The 12185-nt window shown below is 34.6% G+C and overlaps 2 protein-coding genes across 2 annotated transcripts in view; both read right to left on the bottom strand.

Annotated features, from left to right (window-relative positions):
- Positions 1-12185, bottom strand: part of NGR-B4 (neuropeptide receptor B4) — a 107425-nt gene that overhangs the window by 45931 nt on the left and 49309 nt on the right. The window lies entirely within an intron of this gene.
- The window catches only part of LOC114360821 (uncharacterized), a 28579-nt gene continuing 18378 nt past the window's right edge, over positions 1985-12185 (bottom strand). The window contains exon 2 of the mRNA XM_028315636.1: positions 1985-3327. Within this exon, the coding sequence (XP_028171437.1) occupies positions 2695-3327 (633 nt within the window). The 3' untranslated portion in view covers positions 1985-2694. The remainder of the gene's footprint in view (positions 3328-12185) is intronic.

Below are 12185 nucleotides of genomic sequence, written 5' to 3'. Positions count from 1 at the left end.
TTGTTTTCGTCAAGACCTTCAAATAGATCAGTTGTGTAAATAAGTAGATTGGTGACAGTTGAGCGACGTTCCACAAAACCATGCTGTTGTTGCAAGATTGAATTATGAAGTTGTGGGTAAATAGCTTTATGGACCAATCTCTCACAAAGTTTCGACAGGGTAGGCAAAATGGAAATCGGCAATCGAAATGCACTCTCCTTGCTATTCAAATATAACTAAAAATAATGTTCCTGTTAGGCATGGATTATAAATAGGTATCTCTAATGGGAGAATCGACCCCGTCCATCCACCATCATCACAGTCAAGTTCGAGATAAGTTTTATTGGCTCCAATTTGCATAATAGCTCAGATAAGGGCACGTTTTACGATTCCTGAAAAACACCAATGTTTCAGAAGTTATTTTAAGTTGGGCTGCTTGTTACCGTTTCTGACGTCATTTTACGTAGGTAGCTTTGGTCGTAGTTTAATTGAAGAAAAAAAAATAGACGTAGGTAATGGTATGTAATTTGTAATGATGGACCATTAAAGTTAGCCGTCCTATTGTTTTTTTCGAAAAAATATAGAATACCTAATATTAGACTCCTACGTAATGGTTTACTATGAATAATAAAAATTAACTTGAGCGTACAAGTTTCTTTCATAAGATTCAATGCAGAAGATAGCTGGATATAATATTGAGGTTACACAACTTGTAAGCGTACGTTACTCAAATATGGAAAAAGAAAATTTTCACGACCCAAAGTCATCCATCTTACTCGTATTATGCAAAGACAACGAAGTACATATTAAGCCAGCTTTCCAATATCCAACTGGAATGAATAGTTCTCAGCTTTATATTTGCTTCAGTAAGGAAGGCTGCGTTGCCAACTAATTTGGGCCTAAATCTGTCCAATTTAGCTGGAGGGCGACCTAGGTTCGCCAAGTTTAGTTCTTACTTTACGTTTTGTGCTTTAACTAAGAGCGGTTGTGTTTTATTTAATTCTATTTTGGTTGGTAAGACTGTTTTAAGAGCAAATAATATTTTGCCCCACAGGGACCTTGTTCGCATCTACACTGTCACCAATTTTTTACGATATTTATTTATCGTGCGAAGTTGGTTCTTGGTATTCGAGTACGATCTACGCGCTGAAATTATTTTCAGTATCGCATATGGGATAGAAGGGACAAACAAAAATATTGACCAATCTAGGTAATCAAAAGTTCAGTTGAAGCAAATACATAGTATATCCTCAATAAAACGACCTCCACAAACCTATTTAACCCTTAAGGTTATAAAAGCTGCTCCTAATATAAATAGGTTAGAATGTTGGTGAATCACGATGTTTGGGTCACCGTGGCTTTGGCAGCTATTGGCAAGGAGTTGGAACTGTTAAAACTGTCTGTCGGGAGCATACGCTGACAAGCTTTCAGCTTTTATAAAATGACGTAGATAGTCTATAAAGCTGAAGAGTTTGTTTTTTTGTTTGGTGGTAAACTATTTTCACGCGTACAAAGTCGCGGGAACATCTATAACACATAAATTAATATGGTGCATCATGTAAAGCGAAAGTCATATTAGGTATGTTAAACTGCTTTACTGTTTTAGTAGTATAAAAAGAATAGCAAAAATTAATTAGCTGGCGCAGTGTGTGATTGTCCAAAGATTTATTTATTTATTTAACTAGCTTACCAAAATGAATAATCCAAAGGGTTCTTGCAAGAAAAGTAAATAAAACACACAATGTAAAAATACTAATACATACAACATTTATTTCTTAATATTTATCTTAGACATTTAGTACGTATTTGTAAAGAATGTAATCTTTTATGTTTTTCTTTTTCAAATAAATAATATAATTTATAATTTACAAATAAAATGTATATCTAAAAAAGGAAAAGGTCACTGATTGACTGACTCACTCATTACGAAATCTCAGAAAATACAAGTGCTAGAATTCTCAAATTTTGCATGGGGGTTCCTTTTAGAACGTAGGTGCTCACTAAGACGGGATTTTGCAAAATTCAAACCCTAGAGGGGAAAACGGGATTCACGCGTACGGAGTATAATCTTAATAATAACCTAATTTGTACCTTGTAAAAACAAAGTTAAATAAAATGAAAGTTTCAGGTAATTAGTGACAATTAAGACAGAACTACACCTATTATTATTAAATGTAACATGTATTTGCATAATATAGCAGATTAACTTATACCTAATCACTAATACACACAAATAAAATTGCATGTCATAATAGTAGGTATAGGTATAAAAAGTAAGTACTTTTTTTTAAATCTCTTGACTTACCTACTCTTGTGAAGTGCCATTTTATACATACTACAACAGTTATAAGATCGTTTCATTCATGAAGACGCGCCCCACCAATTTTTGTGTCTAGGGAAGCGCGGGGTGCGGGAAGTTTGATCCGAGCAATCCGAACGTCATTATTATAGTGTGAGTCTGCAGCGCACTCATGGATAATTTAGCGTGTACCGATAACACTCAAACATTAGCGGAAGAAAAATGTGGCGCGTCTTCGTGGACGAAACGATCTATACAAATAAGTTACTACTTAACTTATTTTTTTGACACACAATACACATGATTAAATGTGAGAAAAATTATATTTCCTTAGTTAAAAATAAGTTACTATTTAACTTATTTTTATGACACACATAAATTTAATATGAATAAATGAGAGGAAAATTATATTTCCTTCAATTTTTCTTTTGTATATCTATCTTGATTACAGCCTTGCTGCTTGATGCCCCCATATTAATATCAACCATGACTTCACCTAACCCGGTTATTTGTTGCTTGCTTTCCTGGAGTATTTTCATCTCCTCGTCTTTAACCAGTTTACGGCCTGAAGTCTCTTGCATATCCATCAAGTTTTTTAACCATTTCTCATTTTTTATAATACCGTCCTTTTCAGTCGGCTTCGCATCTTTTGTGTAAACTTTGCGAAGTTCCTCTACTAATTGTTTTGTTGTTTCATCTTCAGCAACTTCTTCAGCAACTTCTTCAGGGGTCTTCTTTGCTTTAGCTGGTTTTTTTTCTTGGGCCTCAGCTGGTTGAATGGCCAGCTGCTCTTCAGCCTTACTGTATCCGGCCAGCCTCTCTATTTCAGACCAGTCCTCGCTTGATACCGTGGACTGCGTAGCAGACGGGGAAACCGGTCGCTTGATGCGGTCCACCACTTGGTCGTATTCCTTATTAGGGTCTTCTTTAGTAAAAACAACATCTGAATTGGTAAATGGATACTCACAGGCAGCATTCCCACACATCAATATTTTATAATTGAAGTGTATGAAGTAATATCGCACCACCGAACCACACAGTGGACATACCTGAAAAAAAAAGAGTATTGAAAACCAGATATAAACATGCTTCTTTATTTCAATGAATTATCAACATTTTTTTCCACGGCCATTGATAACTTTTTAAAATGCAACACATTTTTAGGGTTCCGTAGTCCTGACAAGAAACCCATATAGTTTCGATATGTCTGTCTGTCTGTCCGAGGTTTTGCTTGGAAACTATTATGCTCCCCTACACGTAAAGTATGACTTTTTTTCATCTTCTATCCCATCTTGTGGGGCATCGTTGGATAGATCTTTTAAAATGGCTTAGGGGTTTCTAATACTATTTTTACATTTAGGGTTCTGTTTGCAAATTATTAAAGTTTAAATTGCCAATTTTTGTTCGAGTAGGGCCTCCCTCTAAAAATTAAACTGTTGGCTTGAAAAATCTGGAAAATTTGTAATAATACTTACTTTTCATGAAATTTCAAGGAAAACTATAACGGTTAAGATAAATCAGTTACGTTTAAGAGTTTTAGTCATTGACTCATATACAGTGTGAGTCACGTTAAAGTGTACATATGAAAATAGATGAAACTAGACCTATTTTTATCGACAAAAAAGAGGTCAAATTTTTTTTGAGATATTTTTTAATTTTTTATAGATTTTTTTTTCTTCCTATTACTAATCGAAAGAAAACGTAATAACTTTTAAACTAAGCGGTATATCCTGATAAAATAAAAACAGTAATAATGCTAAATAACAGGCGATACTAAAAAAATACATAAAATACACAAAAAAAGCCAACAAATAATAAAAAATGATACTTTTTGAATAAAATCTACTTTTAAATTCGTATTTTTTTGGGTTATTTGTTAAATTTCTTCAAAAATGCCCGTATAACAGGTGGTTTTTTATTACTTTGTATTATTCTCTATCGTGTTATCTTTGTTAAACCAAAAATCCCTACCACAACATTTGCTATGATCTTTTGAACAAAGGCCTGCCACAACATTATTCTCCGCTACAGGTAGAGACAATTTTAATTTTAACTAAAATGCTTATTTTACTTCAAAATCTTTTGTTTTTATTTGAAATCTAACTTGTCATTATCAAAATTACAAAACTAGAGCCATTTTCCGTTTCGTTGTTAACAAAGCGTTGAATGGCGCGCCCGGAGAGGCTTAGTTCAAACGATCATTGCAAACGTTATGATAGGGATAGCGACATGCGATTTTTGGTTTTACGAAGTTAATACGATAGAGAATAATACAAAGTAATAAAAACCACCTGTTATAGGGGCATTTTTGGAGAAATTTATCAAATAACCAAAAAACACGAATTTAAAAGTAGATTTTTTTCAAAAAGTATCATTTTTTATTATTTGTTGGCCTTTTTTGTGTATTTTATGTATTTTTTTAGTATCGCCTGTTATTTTTTTTTTTTATATGTATTAGTGCTACTGAAATGCACTTGCAACTGGTGCTAACGGTTTACTCCAATTGCAATGCGGTGTTTTAGATGGAGATTTTGTGGGTGTTCATTTATTAAAATCTTTCAGGCTGTTTACTATATAGGTTATGTATATTTTAAAGCTATTGGTAGTTTCTTCTTTTTTGGTTATATCTATTAGATTGTAAGGATTTACGTTAAGCAAGCGAGAAGTGGTTTCATGGATGTGGCGTTGTGTGACGAATCTATGGCATTGTGTAAGAAGATGTTCCCATGTTTGTGGCGTTTGGTCGTCACAAGGACAGTGGTCATCTGCGACGATTTGGAAACGTTTTAAGTAGCTTTTGTGATATCCGTGGTTGGTTAACACTTGGGTAATTGCGAAGTCCGGTCGGATGATCTTTGTGAACTTCCGTAGGGTGTTGAACGAAGGCAGGAGAGATCTTATTTAGCATTATTACTGTTTTTATTTTATCAGGATATACCGCTTAGTTTAAAAGTTATTACGTTTTCTTTACAATAAGTAATTGGAAAAAAAAATCTATTAAAAATTCAAAAAAAATCTCAATAAATTTTTGACCTCTTTTTTGTCGATAAAAATAGGTCTAGTTTATAGATTAAACTTATTTTCACTATGTACGTGACTCACACTGTATTATAAAATTTCTTAATCAGTAAAAATTCCTTAGTAGAAAATATAAAAAATGACTTAAGATGAAGTAATTGCTTGCTTCTGAAATATACAGGGTGGCCAAAACAGTGAGGTCTAAAAGAAAAATTTAGATTTCTTACATCAAGGTGTACCTAAATCACCCCCATGTATATTATACGATTGTGCTTAGTTTAGGAGATAGAGTTAATTTTGTGATATTTTAAAATTTTATGACCTAGTAGGCTTTAAACATTTTTATCTTTTTTTTGGGTTGACTTTTTTCAGATTTCTTTTTTTCGGCAGATTTTTTATGAATTGCAGATATTTGAAAAAAATAATCACCTTCCTATCTTTGATTCAAGATACAAAAGTTTTGCTAGAAACATTAAAATTATGCTTTTATCAGAACACTATCAAATTTTCAACTTAAAAGTTTAAGTAAAAAAATTAAATAAAAAAATATTTTTCAAAAACAAGCTTTTAATGCTCTAAAAAGAATAAAATAAAACAAACCCATCAACTTATTACTTTACTCAATTTATATGATTAAAAGCTTGTCGCGAGATTTACTTGTATAAAAAATACATTAAATACGTAACTTGATCTTGCTAAAACTTTGATCTTAGAAAAAAATCAAATAGTTNTGTGCCATCGCCGTAGTAACACTTCCGATTTTTTTAGATATTCCTTGGCCAAAGGCGTTCCAATTATTAATATTTTATCATCTAATCCTTCATCAAATAAAAAAAAGTCCTCGACAAGGCTATGAGGTAGTTTCAATTCTTTTAGATTTTTTATGGTTGTTTTGTCCAAATTTAGATAATCTTTTCGGGCTTTGAATAGTAAATCTTTTTTTTCTTCAAACCTTGGTTTATCGTGCTCTTCTAAACAATTTACAGACTCCATAAAATTTTCATAGATCTTTGGAATAGCTAGGTTCCAGATTTTCGCACACTTTCTTTTTACAATCTTCCATCAGTCCGTCTATTAAATTTCTTTTTTCATCGGCAACACAAGTGTGCTTTCCTTCTTTTATATCGTTACTATCGTTTAGCGTAATAGACGTACTGCATTCATTTCTTTTAAAACATCTCCAATTTGTTGTCCCATTTTTATTCTTCTGCACAAAATTATATCGGTAACCAGCTCGCAATACCTATCACAGGTTTTCCTTTTTTACCATGAATAATTTTTAGTATCAGCAAAGATGATTATTTATTGAACTAATTTTCTGAAAACGCAGACAATTCAAAAATAATATTTCAATAATTGACATGAAAATGTCAGTCATATTTTTAATATGCACAATATACCGATCTTCTTCAAATCAAATAGCCAGTATAATAATTAAACTAAAGAGTACTCATTTGTCCTAATAAATAAATATTATAATATATTTATTTTCAACTTTTTAGTGCCGGTTTTTGGAGTCTGTTTTAATTTTTTTGTTAAAATTAATTTATTTCATGATTTTTAGTTGTTTACTCCTTGTTATTCTATAGTTTTGAAGTTTGACCTTTCATCATCAGCTTACCTAAAAAACCTGAAGTAATACAACTGTAGGTATGTACATACGTACCTAAAATATTTAAATAATTATTTAAATATTTTAGGTACGTATGTACGTATGTAATAAGGAGGTTTACCTTCCATCATCACCTCGTCAATATTAGGTGATGACTACCAGACGCATATACTTGAATCACTTTAGAATCAATATGAAAAGCGATATATGTACGTGCCTATAAAATTTGAGGGTTGCCCTCGATTTCTCTAGGATCCCATCATCAGATCCTGACTTGGTGACAATGGGGCCACCTTAGAAGTGTACCCTGTCAAACAAAAAAAGAATTGAAATTCGGTCCACAATTGACGGAGTAATCGGTGAACATATATAGAAAAAAAAACATACATACAGTTACAGCCGAACCTATTATTATAATCTCCTCCCTTTTTGAAGTCGGTTAAAAACGGATTTTGAGACGTTGCGTTGGTTATAAAAATCATTTTTTTCTTGACTGTACAAAATCCGTCTTAAAACGAATCTGTCGTATAGAGAATCTGTCGTAAACCTAATCTGTCCTAAACAGAATCTGTCCTTAACCGAATAAAGGATTAATACCAATAACACTGTACAACAGCATGTCTGATAATTGGGTTATGTTACGTGATATTAGTCCAATTTTTAAAGACGATTTCAAATCTGTGATTGAATTATCTATATCAGCTCTGGTTAAAAATGGGATGTGTACACCTAGCGGATAGGTAGGTATCTCTGCCTGTACCTACTATTGAGGAGATACAGCCAAAGACAGCACCCGCTAAGTGCAAGGATTATTGCAGAGAGGTGGGACCTAAACCGGGTCTATGGGTGGGAAATTGCTGGAATGGTTGCCGGGATATTGATGAGACTACGGGACGCCTGCCACATCAAATGTCTCATCTTGATAACTCTCACACTCGCTGCTCACTAAATGGGCCGCCCCATTATAAGCTGCCGGGTGGCAGCGAGGGCAGCAACATTTGTGTGAACGGTTTGTTGTCAAGAGGTGAGACTGCGGGGCGCAAGATCGCCTTATCGGTCAGCATGCCCCCGGCGTTATGACATTTTACGCTTCCAACCTGGAGCATAGCTTCTGCTCTTGCTACTCCACTCCTGGTCGACCGGTTAAGGCAAGCCAGAAGGCGAGGCGACAAATCAATCCGGGCCATCTGGAGATCGGGGTCTGAGCTGTCGCCACGCATCTACAGCTCGCCACTAGCTGTCCCTGCGATTTTATCATTATTTACTTTTCGTTTCTTTTCTCCACCTTTTTAGGATGGGTTATTACATCTGTTATGCGGGCCTCAGCCAAGCATAACAGCGTTAAATGTTATAAACACAAAATTTTGTAGTCGTTCATTTTACTAGGGGCACAAATTCCCAAAGGTTTTATCAACTTCCCCGTCGTCACCCTGACCGCTACCGTACCAGGACAGCGGGGCCATCGGAGACTGAAGGCTTGACAGGCGGGTTTGCGAGTGCAGTTTTTATACACTGGACAGCAAAGAAAAAGGGTCGGTTAGAAAAATTTCTATATCTTCAAAAATACCTGACCTAGCTTTACGAAATAAAGAATATTTTAATGTGCTTAAATGAAAATAAAAATTTATTCCGGCTTTTGATTATTGATAAATAAAAATGCGTATTTTTCGTGTATTTTCATAAATGTAAATAGGTTAAAACAGATATCCCATTTTCACGCATTTTAGTAGTTAGGTACTTTATGTTGCTTCCGTGAGCTTGCAATACTGCTGATGCGATTGGGCATACTTTCTACTAGCGTTTTGAGACGATGCTGTGGAATATTCTGACCCGTGAAGAGCCTCCGCCGAATGGTACTTTTTCTTCTATACAGGCTTGGTTATAGCGCTCTCCCGGTCTTCTGTGCACTTTTCCTCCCGTCGTGCTTGTAATAAACAGAATCTAGACTTGTCTGAAAATATAACTCATAACCAGAGTCATAGTCCAATAGGGATGATGACTGGGTAATGAAATCGAAATTTCAGGACCAGGCAGAAGCCAGGACTGGCTTATGTGGAGCTGACGTGCAACAGCCCGCTGGCTGAGACCTTGCAATAGTGCAACGACTTGTGCTGCTTCTGAATGTGTAGAGTCCCAGGTAAAGTGTCAAAAGAAGCAGAGATGTGTATGGATCAACGTGTGAAAGCAAAAATCCGAAAACACGTGCTTTTATAGGGGGTAAATAGGTCGCAACTCGCGACGTATCAAACAGTTGATACATGTCTTTTTCTTTACTTCTTCACATCAGCCGGGATATCTTTTTAAATACTGGTGTGATTTAAATGAATGTGCTTTCAATTTAAAGTGAAAAGTTTAATCTTTAAAATGGTGCCACTTTTCTTGTTACTAACAAATTCATTAGTACACAAGATCGCGTCGAAACAACTTCATGTAAATGACACCATACTCGTACTTTTGCTCGCGAGTGTATTTGAAATTTTGTCATCTAGCCTATTCTCATATTCTCTACCTTAACTCAACCTTGAGTTCCTGTAGTGTTTTTCTAGTTTTGGGCCATTTAAAGGTCTTACCATTTATATCTTTATATTTGCTTCATCACGATTTCTCAAAATTATTGACACCATATAGTGATCCTCCCGCGCCTTGTTCGGTCTATTCCTGCATGACCTTCTAAAATTGGATTTACTTTCATGGATAACAAGACAGGTATTTGACTGCAATAGCACCTGGTGTTAAGTGAGGTGTAGTTTAGGATGGTACTTAACTACTGCTCGCTGAACTATAGAGAGAGTTACACCAACAGAGTTGTTTCGCTAACTTGAGATTTTTTGTTACTAAATTAAAAAATACCACTATTTTACATTTTCATTTTTTTATACAATTATCAAAAATACTTAAATAAAAACATTTTATAAAATATTCTTTAATCTAATATTTATTTCATAAAGCTGGGTCAGGTACCTACTTCTGAAGATATTGAAGATTTTTTTTTACCGACCCTTTTTCTTTGCTGTCCAGTTAATATATTATGTAGATTTCGCGTCTGCGTAAGAAATGTATAATTTTGCTGCCGACCGACATGTGCTACAGGAATTAGTCGCCTCTTACGACACGCCTCTATCTATTGGCGGTGGGGAAATGTATTCTTTACGTCGGCCGTCCCCACACGCCATGTCTATTCAGTGATCACAAAGTTAATCCAATAACATAAAACAATATAACGAAGACTAAGTTTTTTCCTGTAAACTACATTGATGTACAAAGTAACAAAACCAAAAATAAATTTGAGTTTTAGCAGTTCATTTATATGAGACCGCTCGCAATCGAGAAAAATGGACGACACAGATACGATACAGAAAAAGCGGTGCCTCAAATATTATCTTCAAAATAGCTGTCGGAATTTAAAGTCGTTATTAATATTTTTCCAGCTTTAGCTTTCCTATTTATATTTCCCACAAGAAAAAGCACATCGTTCTCTTGGAAATTATTTGCCGAAATCCCCGCTTTGTCTGTGTTCATGGCCTACCATGACGACATTTAGGGCTGATTTTTCAATCGTCGGATAACTTTCAACTGAGGAAGGAATAAATAAATGAATAATATCAGTCGTCGTTTGTTGCTGTCGCTGGCCAATAACTTCTCCTGGGCCATTTTTATTATGGTTGACTTGTCAAAGACGACTTCATTGCACTGTGTGGGGTCGCGATGACGCAATTCTATGAAACAATATATGAGTGTCAGCAAATTTAGGCATCGCAGCCTGGCCGGTCAGCCGGCTCGCCAGTCATCCCACTCCGGTGTTACACTATGTACGTTTATAGAGGAACACGCGAAAATAAATGCGGTTTTCATAAAATGTTAACAATCCGAACGCGATGGAGGACTGTTGTGGACGCCCTCTGCCCAATCTAGGGGACATAGGACCTTAAGTCACATAAAATGTAGTTATTGGCATAGCTGGGCACCGTTAATCAAATAGTTAACTTCGTTAATCGTTAAACCGTTAATAAAAAAATTAACTTCGTTAAACGTTAAAACGTAATATTTTGCAAGATTTAACGCAAGTTAACGTTAATCGTTAATCCGTTAACACATGATAATAAAACGAAAAAAAAATTTATGCAAGGTTCAAATAATTTCGAAAGCTTGTATCGCGCATGGAATTTATTCCTCTTTTATGTTTGCGCTACAAGCTTTTGAAATTATTTGAACCTTGCATAAGTACAGTTATTTTTTTCGTTTTAGTACAACTGCATTTCAGAATAAAAGCTTGTTTTAAAAAACAAAATTTAATATTATAATTTTATTTTACACTTTTTATTATTGTATCTCAATCTCAGAGCCTTGGTTCAATTACAATACAATTTAGCACCAAAGTGCTTGAAAAGACAAATCCAACAAACCCAAACTCGATAAGTTTCCATCGTTTCGTTTAGGAATTCCTATGGCCACCTCCTGACTCCATCATCAGGACCCTGGACATTATCTAGTACTAAAGTGCTCGAAAAGACAAATCCAACGAACCCAAATTCGATGCGATTCTGCTGTTTCATTTAGGAGTTCCTATGGCCACCTCCTGACTCCACCATCAGACCAGCTCAATGGTACCATAACATTACATTGTCATCGTACTTACATAAGTATACCAAATTTCAGCTCAATCGGTTGAGGAAAACTGGTCATAAATTCAGTTGCAAGATTTGTCCCACACATACCACAGAATAATAATAAGTACTGCGTACAGAAGTTTTACTTCGCGAAGGTATTTAAAAAAATGTATGCTCAATGTCATTAACAATATGGTGTAATTTAGCCTGTCTCTAGAGTCAAGCACCATTTTGTTGACAAACGTCAGTGATCGGCACTGCGCCGAAGCTATAGGGCTGACTTCTAACTTCGGTAAAATGATGTGACGTGAGGTGCCAAACTGCGGAAAATGGCGGAGGAAATACATGATTTAGCATGAATTATCATGAATAATATTAACTACTAACTAATTTATAATAAAATACCTAATCATATTAAAGAGTGCACTGATATCTCAATCTTTAAACAAAAGCTATTTATATTTTTGGTCAGTAACAGTTTTTATTCAGTACATGAGTTCCTACAATTTAAATAAAGTTTTTCTACAATTTCTTCCTTGACAATATTATTGACTCTAATATCCGATTGACTGCCCTGCATTAATTTATTTTAATCTTGCAATTTATTTAACTGACATTTATGATTTTGACATTTAATTTGCTCATTATTACTTTTCTATAACGTAATATT

Source organism: Ostrinia furnacalis, unplaced genomic scaffold, assembly GCF_004193835.3.
Source record: "Ostrinia furnacalis isolate ACB-3 unplaced genomic scaffold, ASM419383v2 OfSCF5186, whole genome shotgun sequence".
Lineage (NCBI taxonomy): Eukaryota > Metazoa > Arthropoda > Insecta > Lepidoptera > Crambidae > Ostrinia > Ostrinia furnacalis.
This window is presented reverse-complemented; position numbering and strand designations above follow the sequence as displayed.